Genomic DNA, 22,946 nt, shown 5'->3' with positions numbered 1-22,946 from the left:
CCGCGCGCACGCGCAGTAGTCGGGCTCCTCCGGGCCGCAGGGGGCGCTGTCGGGACGGCGCGGCGCATCGCTCCGCCCGGCGCGGGGTGAGAGGTCGGGAAGATGGCGGCGGCCTTGGGCGAAGAGGCGCCGGACAACGAGGACTACTACGCGCTGCTCAACGTGCGGCGAGAGGTGAGCGCGGAGGCCGGGCCGCGCGGCTTCGCAAGGGGGCCGCGACCCCCCGTGCCTGACCTCGCCTCTGGGGCGGGCCGCGGAGCGACCCGGGCGGCTGAGAGCGACCCCAGCGGGCGGCGGTGATCGGATGGCGGGGCGGGGCGGGGAGCGCGGCCTCGTGCGGCGCTTAGATGGGGGCGGCACCGAGGGGCGTCCGGGGTTCGATGGAGGGGGGATCCTTCGTTTTGGTACAAAAGCAGCCCTCGGAGCCGCTCGCTGTGCTGGCAGCGCCCGGGGCTGAGCGTGAGATGGAGCGGCGAGGTAACGCTGTACTAAAAGCAGCGCGTTTGAATGGATGGGAGAACCCCGGGGTTCGTGACAGCGTGATTGTAGACCCGTCTCTGTGTGCATGGACCTTCTGTGCCTTTCTGGTTCTTCATTCTGGTTCGAATCAGGGCTGTGTGAACCGTATGTGCTCGCATTAAAAAAATAAAAGGCTGTCAGTGCTCTCCGGTTTCCTTTCTGAGGCGCAGCCCCTTGTTAGCCGGCGCGCAGTGCCAGCAATAACTGGTCGAGTTGCAGGAGGTCAGAACGTGTGTGCTGTGCTGAGCTGCAGGCAGGTTCACCACGGCAGTGTGTGCACAATCAGACCGCGCTGCTCGGACCCTTCAGCCCTAACAGTTAACGTTCAGAGATGAAGAAAGCTTTTATTGAGCTACTGCTGCCTCGAATGGTAGGAGTTTGAGACATAGAAGCAATTTCGTCCTGTGGTTCTGAAAATATTAGTTTGGGAATTGACGTCAGTGCTTCTGGCCGTGGGGGTGGCCTTCTGTGTCTTCTTTATGGAAGCCTTTCGTGTTTCTGAAGGAAACAATCTCTGACTATAACTTTACACAGAGCTTTCCAATATTGTGCAGAAGAGAAAAACGTTCTTTTTTGAAGAGTGTTGTGCAGCTCAAACACGAGCACAGTTAAGAGTCTGTGGGTCATACTGTTACATCAGCCAATAGCCTTGTAAATCACACTCCCAAATGCCATCGAGGTGCAGATGCAAAGGTTAAAAGAGTGAGGTAGGAAGCATGCAGGCGCTGTGAGTGCCCGGGGATGAACAGGGAAGGCTTAAAGGTTAACTTGGCCAAACTTTCAGCACTGCAACAGATAACAAAAATTCAAGTTGAGTACAGCAGGGAACTGAAGCCGAGCTAAAAGGATCTTTGAGAGAGTAATTCCAGATGAGGGTAGTTATGTTTTTAATTATCTCCTTGCTAATTAAGTTCTGTAATGCTGTCCTGCATGGCAGTGGTATGCAATGAGGCAACACTGCTGAATGCTGAGCCAGTTTTGTGGGGGGGGGCAGCTGGGCTCAGCGTAATGGTTAACCACTGAGCTTTGCAGCCGTGGTAGGGAGAACAAGCTACTGAGCAACACATCTCCAGTGTGTCTGTATGCTTAATCTTCTATGGATTTCAATCCAGTAAAAACACGGCAAGTGTGAAACACTAAATTAAGGCATTTAAGCCCAAACAAGGAGGTGACACACATCTTAATTTTGTCTAGAATTTTGGTAATAAAAATGCAACTTACATATGGTTATTACTGGCTTATGTATCTCACTGCAATTTGAAATGATGTCAGTATTTCTTTAGTGGTTCCTAAGAGGTTATCTCTCATGAAATATTGAACCGGTGACCCAATCTATTCGGAGATGATGAAAGGCCCAATCTAACCTTGTATTGAACGTGGCATTTACAAAAAATGAAATTGCTCATTTCTATTATGTAATCAATAGCACATTAAACCATTTATCATTAATTTGATTAAGGAATGTCATTTTAGAGCTCTCTCTTCTCAATCTAGTTTAAATTCAATGTCTGAGGAAGCACACAGTAGTAATAAGAAGGCAGCTGTTCTGTAGCTGCCTCGCTGTCCTGGGGGGTAGCAAATTCATCAGGTCTACTTCTGCCGTATCACTTCAGAAATGTAACATTAAGTATAAATGCAGAGACATCATCTACTCCAGACTGTCGAGATGGAACAAACCTCTAGCTTTGAGATGCAAAAGAAACTGCACATTCTCCTCACCCTTTGAGGGATAGATAGTGCTGAAATACAAGGAATGAAGTGGGAAAGGGGAGGCTGCCGAGCCTCCCCTGGTCTGAAGGCGATTCAGCCCTGCCATTGTCTCCTGGGAGCGATAAAGGAAGGCGTCCGCTCTGTTATTCCATTGATTCCGAAAGAGCCATCCAAAATCTCTGCCTTTGGAATGAGGCCAGGTGCCACCTAAAATTCTTCATGCTGAAGGACGCATTTGTTTTGTTGATCTGTTCAGTGATTTACTGTTCTGTTCATCCATCTGTGGCAGCTGAGTCAATTTTTGAGGGAGGTGAAGTGCCTGCTATTCTCACAGCACAGTGGAGCATCCTTGTTGTACAGGAACAGAAGTGCTAGGGAGCGGTGAAGCATTGCTGTAACATGAAATGCTGGCTCATGGCCTGAAGCAGAGATGAAGCACCTGGTGGGAAGGCAGGGCCAGCCAGGGGAGCCCAGGTGCATGCAGTGTGCCTGAGCAACAGGAAGGGGTGGAGCCAGGTTCCTTCCCTTCCCAGCGCTCATTTAAGGGTTGGCTGTGGAGGTGAGAGCATCTCTTGCTGCAGTTTCCTGTGTATGTGAGGCTTTCTGAAGGTAAGCAGCTCTTTTCTTTTGTTTCTGTATTTGTGCTTGTTCTTGTTTGCTGTAGCTGAGGACTTTGCCTCCTCATTATTATCATAGTACTTTTCATCCTATTTTAGCATTGCCTACCTTATAAATAACTTAGAAAGCACAGATTGCATAGCTGAATGCTTTGTTGACTTATATGGCAGCTGTGTCCTACTGTGAAGTGTAAGTCTGTTCTTAAACTTGTGTAAGTAATGGGATGTAGTGGCTGTTAGATTTCTCTTTTAAGGCTGATCTTGAAAGCGGTCCTTTTTTCTATTCATTGTCCTTAATTGTATTTTAATTCATCTGCACTGCTTTTCATAGGCCTCTCAGGAAGAGTTAAAAGCTGCCTACCGCCGGCTGTGCATGCTGTACCACCCAGACAAGCACAGAGACCCAGAGCTGAAGCTGCAGGCTGAGCGGCTGTTTAACCTGGTTCACCAAGCTTATGAAGGTCAGAGGAAGTCTTTGAGTTTGCCAAAATTTCCTGGGGGCTTTCTAGGCAGGGTTTGTCTTTGTGCTCTTTAAAGTACAAATAAATATTGTCACATTGTGTTGTTATAATATTGCTGATACTTAGTAGTGCTTTGTTTCCTTTTTCTGTCCTGTAAATCAGAGGAGTGATGTATTGTAAGTTTGCAATGAAGAAAATATGGAGTCCTGGTTCTTACCTCCTATGTGTTATAAGCAGTCTTGTCAATATCTCCCTTACTTCTCTGTAGAACGAGTTTCCAGAATCTGCCTGAATTCTAAGTAACACAGTTTTGTTGGCCTGTGATTTAAGAAGACCAAGTTATCATTCTTCTTTGATTGTAATTGCAGTGCTTAGTGATCCACAGACCAGGGCCATCTATGACATATATGGGAGGAGAGGACTGGAGATGGAAGGATGGGAGGTGAGAGAAATTCCGTACTTTATGGCTGGTGGGATTGGTTGAATCCAAATTTGTCTGAATTTCTTGCTGTATTGAGCTGCACTGACACCTTGAAGGTGTAAAATAAAATAAAAAAAACAACTTGTCTGCTTGTAGCAGAAATGCAGGACACAGTCTGCAGCAGTGATGGAGCACGTGGTAGGAAGGTAGGGCCAATCCTACAGAGCTCAGGTACACCTGAGTGTGGGGTGGAGCCAGGATCCATTTAAGGGTTGGCTGTGGAGGTGAGGGGATCTCTTCCTGGAGATCCCTGTGTACCTGAGGCCTTCCAGAGGTAAGCAACTCTTTCCCTTCATTTCTGCATCTGTGGCTGCGTTTGGGCTTCTTCTCATTTGCTGTAGCCAAAGACTTTGCCACCCCACTATTGTTGCAGTAGTCTCCATCCCATTGTAACATTACACTGATAGGAAGTACTCTTGTTTTGTTTCTTTTATTTTCCTCTCCCTACCTCCACCTCTGGAGCAACATGGTGGGTTTTCAGAGTACTTGCTTTTTGTTGATGTTTTTTACCAGAGAACAAAAAACATGTCATTCAGAGTTCCCTGCTAGGATATTAGCATAGCAGGCAACATGTTTGGCTGGGACAAATGCACCAATATCCCCACTTCATCTCATCTTTTTCATCTGAACTAAATCTAAAACCAGTACTTTTTCTGTCCTTAATTAGAGCCATGCCTCTTTAAAGCTCTGATTCCCTGAAACGTGTAGGGAAACAGAGCAGTGTGTGCAGCGTGTTTGAGTGTCAGCAGACCTCTGTTCCATCAGCAGTGAAACAACCAGTATTTCAATTTCTTTTGGAGCAGGTTGTGGAAAGGAAGAGAACTCCAGCTGAAATCAGGGAGGAGTTTGAGCGTTTGCAGAGAGAGAGGGAAGAGAGAAGACTGCAGCAGAGAACTAATCCAAAGGTGAGCAAAGACTTCATGCCAGTCTCAACGCTGAGTTCTTAAGTGTTTAGGAATGCAAGGGTGATGAGCCTCAATGAAGGGTTATAGTAAATAACTGCTTAGGTATTCACAGTTAATGAGCTGCTCTTTGTGCAGTTTATCTGGAAAATGTAGGGAAAACAACTAAATCTTTGAGATTAATTTTTCCTTTTTTTTTTTCTGTTTAAACATCAGAGAGCAAAAGTATCTTTCAGTGCTTTTAGGAGAGCATTCCTAACTCTGAAATTGTTTTGAATTCTATCCAAATATTCCAAATAAAATGTAACTCCTTGCAGTAACCTGACAATTTTTCCCTTTAATATTGTTCTAGTGTCACAGCAATGTGGAGAGAGATTCAGATGCAGCCTTGAAAAGGAAAAATATGAGGCAGTTACTAAACCAGCTGGATAGATAACTGTTCCCTCTCACTACAGAGTGCTTGCAGTGCAGTGAGCAAAATCAGCATGAACAAGATTGGGGTCTTGCCTGCTTCACAGTTAGTCCTGCTTAAAGAAAGCTACATCATGTTCTTAAAAGGATAATCATTGGGCATTCCATCCTCATCTCTATCTGCTTGAGCAGCAATAAATCGACCCTAAATGACCCACCTCGCTGCTTAATCTTGGCTGTTTAGGAATGATCTGTGTTAAGGATGATGTTCTCATTGTAACACTGGGATGGCAGGGAGATGTGGAAATGATGACTGACATCTGTCACCTGCTGTGACTGGAATACTCCAGTAGCTTGCAATGCTAATGGCCTAGCAGGCTCTTGGCTTGATAAATGTGCAGGCAACCTGAGCCTTTGTCAGGATTGCCCCGACTGAGGTTTTGAAGCTTGTTGAGAACCAAGGTTTTTCTGATTCATGCAGTGAGCAATACCATCAAAGAGTTGCATTGGCACTCACCTCGTATACTTGCACTTCAGTGTACCTCTTGTCTGTATCCTTCTCCTTTCTTCTTAAACTGTCAGAAACCATTTTGTGCCTATTTTTTTAAACCTCTGTTGGAAGCCTTTTCCTTCCATGCAGGGTAGAAATGCTCCATGGTGGGGAGCCTTAATCTTCCTCTCTCAGCCCTGAGGTAGCTGTGCAGACATCTACATAGGTAAATAAACTTCCTGTCTTCAAACAAAACTGTAGTGAGACGTTGAATTTTGTTTGGCTTGCAAATGCTTGGTGGAAGTACAAAGATCCTGCATCCCAAGCACGGGTGCTGGTACTGTTCTGATGTCCTTGAAGAGGTCCTCTGTGTCACTGGCTTCGTGCCTGGGCCTTTACAGTATTGCAGCATAGCTCGTGTAACCCAACAGAGAGATTGCTGGTTGAGTAATTGCTGCTAGAGCTGGTTTGGAAGGTTGCTCTGGTCTTTATAGTCATTATAGTCACCGTGTTTTCATAGGGGACAGAAGTGTGAGTTTAGAACTGAATCAGAAAAATATCCATCTGAGAAGACCTGTAATGTTTTGAGGTGTTCCTTGGCACAGACTTTGAATCTGTGCTGGTCTTAGCAGAGCAAATTGAGTAATGCAGATCACCAAGCTGTTGTGAGTCGTACAGATATTAGGAACTTATTTGTTCTGAAAGGGTGGCTAAGCATAAGGTGATATGTAAATATCTGCTGTTCACGTATTCTATCCAGGAAAGGATTTCTGGATGCCACGGAATAGGGCAAGTCCAAATGTCTGTAGTGGAGATGAGTGATTGTGGTCAGGAGGACACTGGCACAGAGGGGCATGGTTATCTGTGTAGTGCTTCACTGTGACTTCAGCTCAACACTTTATCTGGGTATTTCACTGTGTCTGTGAGCAGTAAAAAAGTGTCTGTATTGCAAGCCTTGGTCTCTGTGTCCTGTGATAAAATTAGCCATCTGGGTGCTTACAGCAACTGCTGATTGGCAGCCTATAGAAATGTCTCTCCAGGCAATGTTCCTGTGGAATTAGGTAGCACAGCTGTGATCTCTTCATACATGAACACAAGTTATCTTAAAATCTCAAACATTTTGTCAGTTCTATAAAATGGTTTCAGCAAAGTAAAGCATTTTAACCAGAAATGTTGAGCAATAACCAGATGTAGGCAATTTGGCAGGTTTCAAATTGAGCCTATTATTTGCTTTTAGAGTTTTGTTTTTGTTTTCGAAGCTGTGCGGAAGGGTTGAAAAGTTCATTACTTGATTTGAGAACTGCTTCCCATTTGGAGCAGTGAGTCCCATTATCTTCCTGCTGCAGAAGGTCGATGCCTAAGAAATGCAGATTCCTCAGGGCCCAGCCAGGTTCCACGTGTCGCTTCCAGGAAAAAAGAGGAGGAAGGATATATTCTTCTCTGGCACATCTATTGATTTCATCATGAACAACTGTTTCATGTTTGCAGGGATGTTAAGTGCAGGTGACTTTAAAAGGTGCTGTTGGATCACAGTTCTGATGGTCCTGAAGCTCATCACGACCTCCTGCTGCGCGGCTCAGCGCGTTGCTTGCCGTGTGTGCAGCCCTCCTCTGAGCAGAGCTTTGCAGCCTCTCCCTGCTGCTCTCACTTGGGGAAGGCTTTTCCTTTTTTTCAACGGCCTGAGCAGGTGGCTGCCGGGAGGCTGTGCGGAGCAGTGCTGCTCTCTATGATCCGGTGCCGTAGGGGGTGCTGTCGTTCTCTGGGAATATTTTTAACATTGCCATCTGCTGCTTTTCCTGTGCTCGTGCACGAGCCAATTTCCTTGCCAGGACCTATAGGTCTCTGAAGGTGACTTCACCTGTTTGGCAGGAGGGAAAATACCTTGGAGTTTGCTGCTCCCTTCACCAAAAGGCGACTGAACAGAAATCCTGCTGCAGAGGGCAGGGCTGGGGGCAGCTGAGGTGCTGCTTTCATCTGAATTGGTTTTGTAGATTTTCATGCATGGATTCAGGTGTTTTCATTTTGACTTCTCCATTTTCACGGAGAGGAGTGTTTTGCAGTTCATAGTTGTGAAAAAGGAAGTTGCAAGATTTCATTCAAATTCAACGTGGCTACTATTTAGTTTGAGAACCTTTGTTTAAATTACTCTAAATTTGTAATTCAGAGTTGTAGTCTTGCGGAGGTTCTGTGCTGAATGCAGCACCAAGCCAAAAAAAAAAACCTTGTTGTGCAGCTGTTGTGAAAGATCCTGGGCTTGTATATTTCTGAAGTGAACAGCATGAAGAAAAGAGAGGAGTGGTTCTGTTTTGATGTGCGTTCGCCTGTGTTAAAATGTTTGATCAGTCAGTCTGCAGTGCACTGATTGGACTCTCATGGAGTCAGGCTGGCCCTTCTTGCTTTCTTTGGCTCTTCTCAGTGTGCTTTGTAGGCATCTGGAGCAGCAGTGCAGGGTTTGCAGCTTCTGAGGCACTTGGCAGCCTTGCTTTGCTCCACTGTTACATTGGCCTTGTGAAGGAACTGCACAGCAAGGAGAGGCTGCAGCTGAAGAAGTTTTACCTTTGGAGAGCAGACTCCTTGAAGGTGGTGTTGGAGGTCGTTCCTGAGAAGTAATCTTCTGTGTAAATGGTAGTAATTTGCCATTCCTGTTTCTTTAAACAGGAAGTAAGTGTAATTGATTTAAAATTCAGCAGCCTTCCAAAAATGTAAAAAATAAATAAAGAAAATTAGGATTCATCCCTTATTCCAGAGTTCTGGAAATAATCCCATCTTTCTGTGTTAAAGTATGCTGGTTTTTTGTTGTGCAAGCAATCAGGAAATAAACAGCAGGAATCCTCACAGCAGATACGTGGTTGGCAGTTTGAATCCTATCAAACTCTGCAATCTAAGGTTCAGAATTCTATTAGAATGGAGTGAGCATGGAAAAACTCTTACTTACAACAAATTCTTATTTCAGTCTGTCCGTATTCCGCTGTCAGGATGTTTTTACACCTACCCTGAGTTGCGTTTGTTCAAACTGCCTGATGTTAATCCTGTGTGCACAGAGGTTCTGTTACTGCAGGTGGTTGTTGCCCATTTTGTGGTGGTGCTGTGCAGGAGGTCTGTGGGGAATCAGAGCCCCTCGTGGCTGTGTGACCCAGACAGAAATCTGATGGTGCTCTTTTCAAACATCCCCACTCTTGCTAATGTTCCAAGTTGGTTCCTCCTGGGGAAAAAAGTGTTGTAGTGTTTGTGTTTAAAAAAAAAAAAAAAAAAGCTGTTTAGAATGGAGAATGTAATTGCAGAAGAAGAAAATTCTGAAAAGCAGCCTTTAAACCAGCAATGTATGTGTGAGGGTGCTTTAGCCGTGTAGCCTCAGTAAGCTGGGTGTGTGTTAATACCTTGTAATACCTTGTTTCACTTCATCCTTAGGGAACCATCAGTGTTGGAATAGATGCTACGGACCTCTTTGATCGTTACGATGAAGAATATGAAGATGTGCAAGGGAGCAGCTTTCCCCAGATTGAAATAAACAAAATGCACATATCCCAGTCCATTGAGGTAAGGAGGGCAGGCGCCGTGGCCGGCTTGGTCAGGGTCTGAGAACATGAGGCAGTAGAGGGCAAGCAGCAGAACCTGGAAACTGCTCAGGTCTCCTCTTTCTTTACAGGAAGATCCATTAACCAGGGTGAGTGGGAGGGGACTGGGTTCCAGCAGGGCTGTGTTGAATGTGTGGCATGCATTTGTGTGAGCACAGGGCAGAATCTGATGGCTTGTCTGTATGCTGCAATGCTCCCTGCTAGCAGGGAGGCTGAATTGTGATTCCAAGTGGGTATCTAGTGCTCTGTGAATGCAGGACACTTTGTATATGAAAACATATCATCCAATTTTGAGGACATAGGCAGGAAACAAAGGGCTAATGTTCCCTTTGTTCCAAACAGTTGGAGAAATTGAGTCTATTAGTGAGAATAGAAGGAACTACAGCTCAATATCAGGACTTAGCAGTTCATTAAAGCTGTCACAAGCAGCTGCTGCTGTAAAACTTATTTCGCATTTTGCTGTGTTCTCACTACAGAACTTAATATGGGTGTGCCTGGCTCAAACACCTGGGTTAAATGGATGACAGGAATGCAGCTGTGCTGATACTTGTCTTATGGTGCTCACAGTCTCTGCTGTCATCTGCAGTTTTGGCTGTGTCCTCTTAGAATAGAAGTTATGTATGTGAATCAGGATCATTTTAGTAGCACTGTATTCTTTTTCTCAGGCACCACTGACTTCCACAGACACAGCAATACTGTCTGGTAACCTTTCTACCCAGAATGGGAACGGAGGTGGATCAATTAATCTTGCTTTTAGACGAGTGACATCTGCCAAGGGATGGGGAGAGGTAAGAATGCTGGATGTTATGTATTGTACCCAATTTGTTTCAGGCTGCTTGGATTAGCTATCTAGACTACTTTCTCTTCAGCTTTTTTTCACCTCTGTGTGCTTCTATTTCAGAAGATAGGGGTAGCAGTGCTGACAAACTTTCTTGAATGCCCTATGAAGAGAGCTCCTGGAGATTTAGGTGGTAGCAGTATTTGTAGAGTGATACTAAAACAAACACAGTGTTGGATAGTAGAATAATACTCGGTACATCTGTTTCCCAAGTCCAAAGTTTTCCTTCATTTCTTTTGTTCCCATTTTTGGCCATGCATGATGTGCTTGGCTTGTGCTGATAGAATGTTACCTGTTGTTTCTTGGGCCCTTCCCAAGGGCTGTGTTTTCCTATATGTGCCTGTTGCCTGTGTGGCTACAGAAACTGTTTTCCTCTGCTCCTGACAGCCTTGCTCAGAGAAACACTTGTTATTCTCAGTGAGAAATTAGCAGAAAGGAGAGGATACTAAAATAAGTGGTGAATTTGATTCAGATGTTTTAAGCACTTCTGAATTAAAACAATGCTTGTAAAGTACTCTGTCTCTTGACAAAGCCTGTATTCTAACTGCTTATCACTGTGCATTTCAACAGTTGGAGTTTGGAGCAGGAGACCTTCAGGGGCCTCTCTTTGGTCTGAAGATATTCCGTAATCTTACGCCAAGATGGTAAATAGTCAAAAATTGATGTTTGGTTCCTCAGTGTGGAATATTAACCTTCTTAAATTCATTTTCCTGTTAATTCTAGACTTGTTTTCTGCTCTGCAAAAGGTTTCTCTTCTCTAGCCTTTACGTAATGCTTCAGTGCTAATTGAAATGCATCTATTCCGTTCGTTAGTGTCTTCTATTTAAATACCACTAGATTAAGGGAGTCTGCTCTACATCCTGATGAGGCTTTGCTTGTTTCTTCTAGCTTCATCACTACCAACTGTGCTCTGCAGTTCTCGTCCCGTGGGATCCGCCCAGGTCTCACCACAGTTCTGGCCCGCAACCTCGACAGGAACACGATGGGGTACCTGCAGTGGCGGTGGGGCCTCCAGTCAGCCATGAACACCAGCGTTGTCCGGGACACGAAAACCAGCCACTTCACTGTGGCTCTGCAGGTGAGAATCCTGCTGCTGTGTGCAGGGGACGTTGGTGCCGTTCTGGGAGGGAGAAGCCTCAGCTTCTGCTGTTGTATTTCAGCTGGGAATCCCCCATTCCTTCATGATGGTCAGTTATCAGCACAAGTTTCAGGATGAGGATCAGACGCGGATAAAAGGCTCTCTAAAGTAAGTGTCAGGTGGGAATTCACACTGCTCAATCTGTTACCTCCTGCTGCTGTAGGTTTCTGGGTTCCACACAAATTGAGCACTTCTGTATTCTTCAGGAACCTGCTTCTCTTTAATTGTATCTGTTAATGACTGAAGTGAGCCTCTTGGAGGCTTAGCTTTGTGTGTCTCTCCAGTTAAGTAGAATGTAAAATACATGCTTGTTGCCTCTGTGGTCTGTTAACTGGTTTACCAACTGAAAGGGCTGCTCTCATCTTGGAGATGCACCGTGAATCTTCTGACAGCCAGCATCTGCCCCACACAAATGTATTTGTTGTGTGTTTTACTGGTTGGGGAATTACATGAAGAGAATTCAGTGATGAAAAAATTGAAGTCTTCTGAGTCTTAGCAGTATCTGTTCTCTCATTCTAGGGCAGGGTTCTTTGGGACCATTGTGGAGTATGGAGCAGAGAGGAAGATTTCCAGACACAGCATCCTAGGAGCCACCGTCAGCGTTGGTGTTCCCCAAGGAGTGTCTTTGAAAATCAAGTCAGTTAAAGATTATAACTGTAGAGTGTAGAGGCCAATCATAACTTACATTATTGTATTTCAAAAATTCAGGTGAGGGGGTTCCTATCTTAGAGCAAACGTATGTTGATATTCCAGTGTAAGGGTTTGCAGCTGCCCTCATCTGTAAGGCATGTTGTGCCTATTGAAGCAAAATGTGCCTTCTGCTCGTGTTATTCTGAGCCTGAACCACCTTTACAGGGCGACTGTGTGTATGCATCAAAATACTCTGAAAGTACAGCTTTAAGTTTGGGGTATTATGAGTAAAAGGGTGGAAGAATTCAAAATATATTAAAGGAATGTATTTAATTGCATTCCATTTGTGAAACACTGTGCGTGCTTATGTGCTTCAGTTGGTGAATTGCCATCGTTGAGTCACTGAGGATGCTTTGTTAATATGGCAGTTCCCAGAGATGCCCAACTTCCGAGGCTTCGTGTTCTGTGCTGCATTTCTGAGTTGGTGCCGGCAGAGGGCGGCTGGGATGCAGGAACTGCTGAGATGTTGCTGTCGAGACTTCTCAAAAATGAATGTTCTTCCAAAGTTCACAGTTCTGCTCCTCGTGTTTTTGGGATGACTCAATCATCTTACCTTGCTTGTGTACTTAACCAAGAACTCTGCATTTCTTCTGACCTGTCCTCATGTTCTCACTCCTTCCAGGTTGAACAGGGCTAGTCAGACCTACTTCTTCCCTGTCCACCTAACAGATCAGCTGCTTCCCAGTGCTGTATTCTATGCCACTGTGGGACCCCTGGTTGTCTACTTTGCCATGCACAGGCTAATCATCAAACCCTACCTCAGGGCGCAGAAGGAGAGGTGAGCTGGCAAGGCTGTGTTTGTAGTACAGAGCTGGGAAGTCCTGATGGAGTGCTTCTGGGAGTCTGGTTCAAAGGCTGGGATATCCATGGCATGGTGTTAATGCTGCTGGAAGGCTATGGAAATCCCCTGGAGGGTGGGGAAGAACCTTGAAGCCCAGCTCATTAGAGTGATAATGTGGGACAGTGATAATTGGGGTGAATTAGTAAACGTTTGCCACTTTGGCTGAATCCCATTTGTTGTGTAGACCTGATGTGATTTTTGACTCCTTTATGCCAGAGAGCTGGAGAAGCAAAGGGAAAGTACTGCCAGTGACATCCTTCAGAAAAAGCAAGAGGCAGAAGCTGCAGTAAGTCTTTCTCATAAGTAATCCCTCTTGAAGCTGGTTTTACTTGGCTTCTCTCTTTTGGACTCAGTGTCTGACAGTGCTGAATTTTTACTCTGTCCCCTGTGTTGTTACAGGTTAGGTTGATGCAAGAATCTGTCCGGAGGATAATTGAAGCAGAGGAAGCCAGAATGGGTAAAGATGATAATGCCATTTATTTGCTCCATAAATGTGGATGGAGGAAGGAGCAATAAAAAGGCTGGGTAGCTGAGGGGGAGAAATGCAAAATGCAGTTGCTTCATTTCTACTCTTAATGAAGCATGGCATAATTGCTGTTGTGCATATATTGGGAAAATTCCATTGTGATTCATCTGGAGTCTGCACTTAGGGACACCAAATATTGTCTTAGGAAAGGCTGCAAGATGATCAGCAGGACGTAGGCAAGTCTGGCTGCTTCTCTGTACAAAAGAGAAGTGTGGGTATAGGCATGTGGAGAAAGACTGTGCTCTGCTGACCTCTGATCTGCACAGTTTGCTCTTAGATTATAATGGAAATCTGAGCATTAATGCTTGTGAGCAACAACCATGAGAATCTTCCAAAGTGAAGTGGCATTCGCTTGGCCTGTCACATCAGCGTGATGTCGAAGGCAAGTCATTCTGTCTTAGTGCTGAAATACTGCTAGCAAACACCCAGGTATAAATGTTCCTCTGTCTTGAAAAGAGTGGGTTGAGTCAAGGTGGGTTCAAGTATCACTGAAAGCAAAAGAAGGTGCTGGGGTGGTCTTTTAATCCGTGTCTGCCCAGCTGTCAGTGGGAAACAGCTCATTGCATTTGTCATTTCCTGTGAAATGCAGGTCTGATTGTAGTGAATGCCTGGTATGGGAAGTTCGTGAATGACAACAGCAGGAAGAATGAGAAGGTGAAAGTAATAGATGTGACTGTGCCCTTGCAGTGCTTAGTGAAGGACTCCAAGCTCATCCTCACAGAGGCATCCAAGGTATGTAGCTGGTGTCAGAGCACTACTGAGACACTCGAGTGTGCGATTCAGCGTTCTGAGTCGGTATGCTCTCCTCGCAGGGTGCCAGGTTAATTCACAGATACCACTTTCCATACAAGTATCACAAATCTCTAGGAACTTCTGTTTCTCTGGGCATTTCCAATGTCAAACAGTGCCTCAGTGTTTATGGCATAGGACAGTGTTACAGATTTTGGGGCTGTACATCAGAAACTTCCTGGGTTCAGTGTTTTCTGCGTTCTTGGCACTGGGGAAATAATTTCTTAGCTTCTCATCTCATTGGCAACAAAACTTTTTTTGACACCTTATTCTGGTGCTAATGATATTTTAAGAGTCATTGAAGAGTGAAAGCCTGTGCACTGTTTCCCAGCCTGTCCTTCTCTGTTTGAAGGCTGGGTTGCCGGGTTTCTATGACCCCTGTGTGGGTGAGGAGAAGAGTTTGAAAGTGCTTTATCAGTTCCGGGGAGTTCTGCACCAAGTGATGTCAGCTGACAATGAGGCCCTCAGGATACCAAAGCAATGTAAGTAACAAGGACTACTGTGCTTCCTCCTTCAGGAAGAGCTGGGGTTTCTGAAATGGACTGGGGTGGCTACGGTGTGTCTCCAGTCATTGAGGAGCTCAGTTGCAGCGTTGCAGCAATTGATGCCACCTGACCTTAAATATCCAACCTGAGTTTAAAAGAAAGCAGCTTCCAGCAGCTGCTGTTATCACTACTGGGCAATTCCCAGCACTAGGTAGATGATCTGAAGGCAGCTAGAGGCCTGTACCAGGTTTCTTTCCCATCTGCATTTTATCTGTCAAGATGCTCACCCTATCGAGGTGATTTTGTGAATTGTCTCCTGATGGGTTTTGCTGCTACCACACAGCCCTGGGCAGTTGGCCACGGGGTGAAGTCCTGTGAACTCCAGGCCACTTCCACGGCCCAATTGGAGGAGTGTATCCAGTTTACAGATCTGTCATAAGGACAGTGCAGTTGTAAATGAACCACGTTTAATTACTGGCCAGAATTGTTTGTCTGTTCCTGGTGCAGTAGTTTTAAGTTCAAGCAAGGATGATGAGAGTGGCGTGTATCCATTTACTCTTCTCATTCAACAGCTCACAGAATCGATGCAGATGGCTAAATCTGATGAGAGCTGCACGTCTGTTACAGTACCTGGGTCAGCGGAGACAGCAGAACCTTCCCCCAGATGCTACAAGCTTGAACAAGAGACATTTTTATTTTTATCTGTATAGCAGGTGGTGGCTACCAGTCACGTTAGGATCAAAAATGAGAGAACCTGCTTCCTGAGGTGGCTTCAAAGCAATACTTCTCAATTGTGGCTCAGTAATCAATAAAGCAATGTGACTCTGAACGTGCACTACTTTCTGCTGAGGTTGTGTGAGCAGGCTCTGAGCACCACCCATCATGCAGCCAAATCTTTCCTGCAGCAATTTGGCCCAGTCTGTTTGTGCATTCTCACATAGCCTTCTGTACTTAGCAAGAAAGAAGACTTGTTCTTACTACTTCATGTACTTACTGAGGTAGGTAACATGCCTTTTTCCACACCTGAGTGAAAATTCTTTGTTAAGGCCACCTCCTGGGAGTTTTCTGTGTAAATCCTTTCATTGGAAAGAGGGCAGAGATTGTTTTCCACCCTAATTCTGTATTTGAAATGCACTTGTTAAGAACAAGTATGTTTGGAACGGAGTTCTTTGCTTTTTGTAATGACACGGACCTCTTCCCTATGAATCCATTCAGCTGCTCACTTCAAACACTGCTCTACCAGACAAGGACACTGGGTATAATTGTCTTATTAATTCATTTTCCTGTCAAGGTGTTCAGGAGACCAGGAAAGCAGAGCGGGGGGGGGAAGGACAGCAATTCATCTTAGTTCTAGGAAAAAAAGAGCGTGGTTCATAGGAGTAAACCAGACCAAAGTGAGGAGTGGCACAAAATGGGGAAAAGAGCTGAAAACCCTGAATTCAGCTGCCACTTCTGCTGCAGCATCAGATGTGAGGTAAGCTTGTTGGATTTGTCCTGCATGGAAGCTGTGCTGGTAATTTACCAGCAGAAAGGGCAGTGCTGTTCTCGTGACACAGCAGGTGGAAGTGGCAGCCGTGTGCTATTCCAGTTCTGGTGGGAGTTTTGTGGTGCTTTCCTTACAGAGAAAAGGAATAATCAGAGCTGTGGCTCAGAAACAGCCTGCTCTCAGTGAATCCTAGGGCAGCTTCCATGGGAGAGACAGGAAACAAAGGGTCTTGGCTGTGTGTTGTTGCATTACCATAAATCACTTCCTGATGTGCACCTGACCCCTTTTTCTGGAGCACCATTCTCTGCTCCAGTCATGGTCTTAAGATGACATGCAGGAGGGCATTTAACAGGAAGATTAAGTTTCTAAAACCAGACTCATTTGAGCTAGGCTGCAAGGAACTTCTCCCTCCAACACAAGCTCATACAACTAAGTGTTCACTTGTAAAAGTAAAACAAGGCTCTTCAGTTGCAACCAGTTCCTGGTGTAGGACTCTATTTCACGTATGACCAATGTTCTGTTTTTTTCTGATACTAAATGTAAAATGTGCAATAAATTATGTTCAGCTGAGCACTGGCCCCTGTCCCATTCTCATCTTCTGGGCAGCATTGAAAATAAACTCCTTCCATAACGTAAGGGGTGCAACTTCTATGAATTTAACTGCACCCTTTGTTATGTTCTGCTTCCTGCTCTTTTGTGGTCCTTTATACCCACTGCTAGTTGACAGGGACAAGAAATGCCACCAGAATTGCCTCTTTCATGTCTTGTGTCGGCCTGAAGTGGGCAGCAGTGAGAGTTGTTCTGTGTCGACTGGGATGTAACAAACTGCTCCATGTGGCAGTGCTGGGAAGTTGGAGCTTTGCAGTGGCAAGTGCAACCAAGTGCCAGCACACTTACTGCTAAGTAAAAAGAAAAAGCATGCTCCTGTAACTAGCAGGGCAAATACACTGAAAAGTTTGCACAATAAAACAATATTTCTTTCTGACAAGTTCCTGAGCTCCAGTTCCTGTTGTCATTCAAGTGACTTTTTGTCTATGTTAAAAGTGTAGAGAAATAGCAGTGTGAATGTAAAACCTGTTCAGGCTGTGAAGATGAGCTGTGGCATTACAGCACCTGGAACAGAGGCCATTTCTGAGCTGTGAAGTACATCCTTACTGTAATGGAGTCATGGATGTACTGCAGTAATGTAATTATGGTGTAATTACTTACTGACATGCAGTAACAGGGTAGTGAGCACCTTTGGGTGCAAACCAGAATGCCAGATACCTGAGTGAGTGCATCCTTTGCTAACTGAGCTAGCGGAGCGAAAGATTTGAAATAGGGTTTGAAATACCTTCATGAGGATCCGTGACTGCGTGCTGGCCTCCTGATCTTGAGCCTTTGAACTGGGAATTCCTGAGCTGGAGATGCAGATCAAGGTTTTACTTTTTGTCATCTTCCCTGTCTTCCTTTCCATGCTCCTCTGTGCCAGCCCTCAGCTCCTGCTGTCGCAGTATGATTCAGCCAATGGCCGCTCCAAGGAGTCGCAGCTCTGGGTACCACTTGTGCTGTGAAAGCCTTATCAGCCTCCCCTGCTGCGAGTCACCCCAAGCATTCATACCTGAGGACAGCTCAGCTGCCCTGGCAGGGCTTAGATTCAAGCAGATGCTTTCTTTTTCATTACAGCTTAGCAAAGAAAACTCAGTTCCTTTGCCTTCCCACTCTATTCTTTCTTCCCCCACCGTATCAGAACCATCGTTGTCTAATTGTAAAGCAGTTCATGCAAAGGACAGGTGAATCTTAATTTTCATCTCTTGATTTCATAATTCTTGAAGTAAAATTACTGACACAGATCTCGCCCCATTCATTTGCTAAGTGTTTACTAAGGTTTCTTTTCCCTGCCATATCAGCCCACCGAAGATTCAGACTTCTGTTTTTCCCTTCCATGAAAGCACTACCAGTGGCTTTTCCCATCCGTGAGGCACAGCTCCTGCAGCAGGCTCTTCTCCACAGCAGTCAACGTGCAAACTCCATTTTTGCTCCCCTGCGGTTTGCAAGTCAGGCACTGCTGAGCTGCGTCCACACGGTGGAGCCCCTTGCCCGCCTCTCTCCCTTACACCCCAGCTTCAGGCTTTCTTTCCTGCTGAATACCAAATTCCAGCCTTCCTCCTCTCTTCTTCATTTTCTGCCAATCATTGCAAAGTCTTAAATAGACTGTGAGCATAGCCCTACTTGAGAAACTGCTCCTTTTAACAACTTTGTTCTGTGAGAAACTGCCATCTTACAGCTGCAGCCTCCTCTGGGACTTCTGTTCGTTGCTCTACACATCACCAACAATTAAAACAGAAGCTGTAAGCAACAGAGACTCAGTTTTTAAGGTGATCCAAGTCTTGCTGCCACCCAGCACAACTGTTTTGCACACCAGTAAATCATACTAGCAGACTCTTGAATCCAGAGTAAAGCAAAGTCATTATTCATTTGTTTCACTTTAAAAAAAAAACATGGTTCATTAAAACAGTTTTAATGAAAAAATAAAGTTCTGAATTAAACTATAATTATATGTGGCTGAAAGTGATGAACTAAATGGAGATGTTACTTTTTTTCTCTCTGCTGATACTGTAATGTGCTGGACTTGTCAGACACCATCTATTGGGATAAATCTGAAAAGGTAACAGAACAGGAGTCAGTCACATTGATTAGTATTTAACCTCTGGGAAAAAGAGGCAGTTCGCGTGGCCATTTAACACTTAAAACTTCAGAACACATTCCAGGAGGTCCAGTTGAATTGCAGACACGCTGTAAACACAAAGATGCCAGTGCTCAGAGCAGGTCCAGCCCTCGCAGCTTGCAACCAGGATCTTCCAAAGCCTTTCTGTTTGCAGAGCGAAATGGCAGCATTAGAGAACTTTGGTTGTATTTCTGGCTGCAAACAGCAGTCAGGCAGCCATAAGGGCAAGTCTTTGGCAAACTCCTCGGCGGCTGCACTTAGCCTCTGGAAGGCAGCATACCACAGTCACGGTCTAAGTTTTAGCAGAAGCTGGAGCTGGTTTTCAGAACCTACAGTCAGTTGTTACGGTGTGGCGGGGTGGGATTTGCATGAAGAACCAAGGCTGAAGCGCAGCTGCACGGCGTGCAGCTCCATCGTCCCGACGCTGCCGTGCCCGCGTCCCACACCGGGGGCGCCGCAGCGCTGAGCTGCCTGCACCGAGCTTTGGCAGCCTGGCGTTCGGCGTCAGGGCGGGCAGCCGACTGCGCGTGGGAAGACCTGCTGCTCACCAGGGCGCCGCGCTCAGGTAAGGCAGTGGTCTGACGGCCCTGTCTGCAGCGACGCCACGCGTCCGTAGCGGCACAGCTGGTCTCACATAAGCTCCGGTGCCAGCCAATGACTCTCCTCATCTCACGGGACAGAGAACACATTCACCAGGTGTAACTTCGGAGAAATGTCTCAGAATCATAAACCTAAGTTGCACAATGCATACAGCTTGCTCTGTTTGGTCTCTGAGGGACAACGCCTCCATCTTGGTGGCCTCGCAAACAAGCCTGGACTCCCTGCACTCTCTTGTCCTTCCCAGCACCAGATGAATCTTTGTTACACTTCACCTTGCTAGCTGCATAGCCTGCACTTGTGTTTTTTGTTTTTATGTGTAATTAGCAGCCAACAGGTTAAAGAATTTGGTTTTCTGATTACAAGTCTGGTCTCAAAAAATAAACCGCAGAAACAAAGTCAACTCAGCTGTAGTACTGATGGAAATGATCAAATCTCGAACCAGACCGGCCAGGTTCTACATTTACTACAGCCTCTTTTACAGTCCACGCTTGAATTCTGGGCTGAGAAAAGAGAGAATCGTCATCTTAAAACAGCACCTTAGAGTTTAACAAAGGGCCAGGACACAGAGCAAATGGTTTTCCCCCCAAAACACATTTGAGCCAATCATGCAGAACAAAGTCACAAAAAATCACCGTTAAGAGACTTCTAAGAAATCTGATGTCAACTAATTGCCAGCGCTGCCTGTCCAAAGGAAGGAGCCTTCTTTCTCTAAATGCACCGCTCCCCCAGAGCAGGGTGAAGTCCTGTCATTACACAGCGCCAAATCACTGCACTCACCTCCTGCCCGGCCCGTGGAAGAGGAGGCAGATCACGCAGAGGCTGGTATGCATTCACACTCACTCCTACAGAGCCTTAGAATATCTAAGATCGATATATACGGACAAATGGGCAGGTATAATAATACATGAAAATTAAAACACGGGGCCATTTACTTTTCAGACTCTTCACACAGATTCCCTCCTCCTCCTCCCTCCTCAGAGGATGAGTTTTCTAGCACAGAGAAGGTTTGCAGTTTCCCAAGGGGATGAGAAAAAACACGTGGCAAAGATATTATACATTCCCAAAACATCGTCCAACTCATAGTTGTAACTGGACAAAACCCCACCGAACCCAGAGAGCTTAATTTGTCTCTTGAGCTAATTGGTATCTAGCGGCAGTTTTGACCAGTCTGCTTCTTCCACCCCGGCCATCCACGACTCGGCGGTACCTCATCCCTGTACCGCAGGCAGGCTGGGCGGCCCTTGGCCTGAGAGCAGCAGTTCGGGGGACTCAGCCCGGCCCCCAGCCGGTGTCTGTGCTTCGCACGGCTCACCTGGCGCCCGAGCAGCGCAGCAGCACGCGCCTCCTCGCTTAGTCCAGAAAGCGCCTGCGCGAGCCCGTCCGGGAGCGGTTCGAGCGGCGAATGTCAAACTTGGAGTCCCGGCACTTCTGGCATATGTAGACCTCTGGGACGTTGGACTTGCGGATCTTGGCGCAGGAGAGGTGGATCCAGGTGTGGCACTCGTTGCACTCGATCATCGGCCGCCCGGCAAAAGGCTTCATGCAGAAGCAAGTGACCAGGTCCCAGGAGTCGTCATCTGGAAGGAAAAGCGGCAAGTTGCCTTTTTATCTCCTGATGGCTCCCCAGCGTCTTTTGGCTGCACTGGGAACTCTTTTCCTTCTGATCTAAATTAACTCCCTGCCTCCCAAAGACAGGTGCTTTGCTGATTTTTCCAGGTCCTGCAAGGAACCAACATGCAAGCTCTTGTCGGGAAAATACTCTTGTATGGGAACTACTGAGTCACGGCCTGAACCTCTGATTGATCACCGGAGGCGAGCCATGAGGCAGCCAGAGGAGCACAGGTGAAGGCAATGCAGCTGTGCTGCCGGAAGGGGTGGAGCCAGGCTGCACCCCTCCTAGAGCTATTTAAGAGCTGGCTGCCAGTGGGGAAGGATCTCTGCTGGAGATCGCCTCTATTGGTGTTTTGTGGTGAGCCCAGCCTAAGGGTAAGTGCCTTCCATTTATTCTCTTTTGTTATCATTGTCCGCTTTGCCTAACTCTCTTGATTATATTGTGATTGTAACATCTTGATATCCATTGATTATCCAACTCTCAACAGCACAAAAGAGGCTGTATTCTGGGAGAGAACACCAAGCTGCCTCTTAAGGTCCCGGTAGTTCAGAACCTCACCCCTCCCCCAAAGAACACCTACTGATTGGTTCTCAATTCTCCCCGCACTACAGGTACTAGAAATCAGTGGCAGCACTGTTGCTTCCACAGGGCATCTCTCAAGCCACCCCGGCAGCCAAACCACCTACCTGAATCCACCATGATGTCCTCATCATCGCCAGTGCCGTCCTCGTCCCGGAAGACGACCTGCTTGCCCTGCCGAATGACCGTTCGTTTGCCCACACTCTGGATCTCCACCGCCTGCTCGCCCGTCCCTGTGGGGTAGGTGACGCTGGAGGCCGTGTCAGAGTCCCAGACTGAGCAGTGCTCAGCCACAGACTGAGGGTCACCCTCAGACGAGGGGCTCATCGGTGTCTCTGTGTAAGAGTCCTCCGCCTCCAGCTCCAGCAGCTTCTCCTCATAGTCTTCCTCTGCAGACACCTCCGTTTCCCTTCTCTTCAGCTTTTTCTTCTTTCTGATTTTATCGATCTGCTTTCGCTCCGGCAGGAAGTTGCCGGGCTTTGCCCGCTGGAACAGGGAACTGTAAGGCTTTGCTCGCTTCAGCTGGCTGAAGTTTTTTCTATTCTTGGCAGGAAGGGAAACCGAGGAGGGGATGTCATTGAAGCGGGGGTCCCAGCTATCGCTGTCAATGGTGCCACCGGTGCTGTTGGGAGGGCTGGGGCTGTTCCTCAGCGGCGTTTCCTAGAAAAACACACAGCAATCAGACAGCGGCGTTATTTCCAAGCTGACTTACAGGAGGTGCTGCAGTGCTGGTATCGCACCCCTCCCCCTCCGGGGCTGTGCTTCACACCCGGGTTCAGCCCCGATCCCTTCCCGCATCCCGAGCCGCAGCTCCAGCCCAGCACAGCCCCGGCGAGCGGCCAGGATCGGGCCCAGAGGAGGGCACGAGGCGGTGCTGGGAGCACAGGGACCGAGGCGCCCACCCGCTGCCGCCCTCACCTCCTGCGGGTAGGGGATGTATCCGGCGTAGGCCAGGACAAAGGTGCAGAACTTGTTGAAGTCTTCCACGGTGCGGTGCCTCCGGGAGGTGGGGGAGAAGTCCTGCGGGGGAGGGAGGAAGGGATGAAGCGGGAGGGAGGGAGGGAGGGGTCAGCGCGGCCGCCTCCGCCGCGGGGCCGGGCCGGGCGCAGAGCCGGGAGGCCCCGCTCCCCGCTGCCGCGCCGCCCCCCCGCGACCCCCAGCCCCGGTCCCGCAGCCTGACCGCCACTCCCAGCCCCACGGCCGCCCTCACAGCGGGAGGCGGAGAGAAGAAGGGGGGGGAAGCACCGCCGGCCGCCGCCGCCATTCCCGTCCCCCCTACCGCCCCCACTCCGGCTCCCGGTCCGAGGACGCTCCGCGCTCGAGCGGCACAAGATGGCCCCAGGCCGGCAAAGGGAAGCGGGCAGCGGCGGGCACCGGCTGCGGGAGACGCCCCCCGGGAACGCGGCTCACCTCCGGGGCGAACGGGGAGGCGCAGGAGTCGGAGTCCATATCCCGGCGCAGCGCGGCGGGAGGGCGAGCGGCGGGCGCG

At 47.4% G+C, this 22,946-nt stretch overlaps 2 protein-coding genes across 2 annotated transcripts; one reads left to right on the top strand and one right to left on the bottom strand.

Annotated features, from left to right (window-relative positions):
* The first annotated feature begins 84 nt into the window (after window positions 1–84).
* Window positions 85–15,302, top strand: DNAJC11 (DnaJ heat shock protein family (Hsp40) member C11). Its single transcript, XM_042815178.1, has 16 exons — window positions 85–174; window positions 3,178–3,307; window positions 3,676–3,749; window positions 4,592–4,693; window positions 9,000–9,128; window positions 9,832–9,954; window positions 10,575–10,648; window positions 10,893–11,082; window positions 11,165–11,250; window positions 11,662–11,778; window positions 12,455–12,610; window positions 12,890–12,959; window positions 13,073–13,130; window positions 13,789–13,931; window positions 14,341–14,470; window positions 15,046–15,302. Exons 1-16 carry the CDS (start codon window positions 103–105, stop codon window positions 15,069–15,071), a joined length of 1,680 nt encoding a protein of 559 aa, XP_042671112.1. The 5' UTR covers window positions 85–102; the 3' UTR covers window positions 15,072–15,302.
* Window positions 15,303–19,699: 4,397 nt separating this feature from the next.
* On the bottom strand, window positions 19,700–22,946 carry PHF13 (PHD finger protein 13). The gene is made up of 4 exons (XM_042815179.1): window positions 22,868–22,946; window positions 22,376–22,477; window positions 21,565–22,117; window positions 19,700–20,843 (listed from the first exon to the last, which is right to left on the bottom strand). The coding sequence occupies exons 1-4, from the start codon at window positions 22,904–22,906 to the stop codon at window positions 20,617–20,619; spliced, it is 921 nt and encodes a 306-aa protein (XP_042671113.1). The 5' UTR covers window positions 22,907–22,946; the 3' UTR covers window positions 19,700–20,616.

Source organism: Centrocercus urophasianus, unplaced genomic scaffold (genome assembly GCF_019232065.1).
Source record: "Centrocercus urophasianus isolate 14NV4802_14NV808 unplaced genomic scaffold, USGS_Curo_1.0 seq_1417, whole genome shotgun sequence".
Lineage (NCBI taxonomy): Eukaryota > Metazoa > Chordata > Aves > Galliformes > Phasianidae > Centrocercus > Centrocercus urophasianus.
This window is presented reverse-complemented; position numbering and strand designations above follow the sequence as displayed.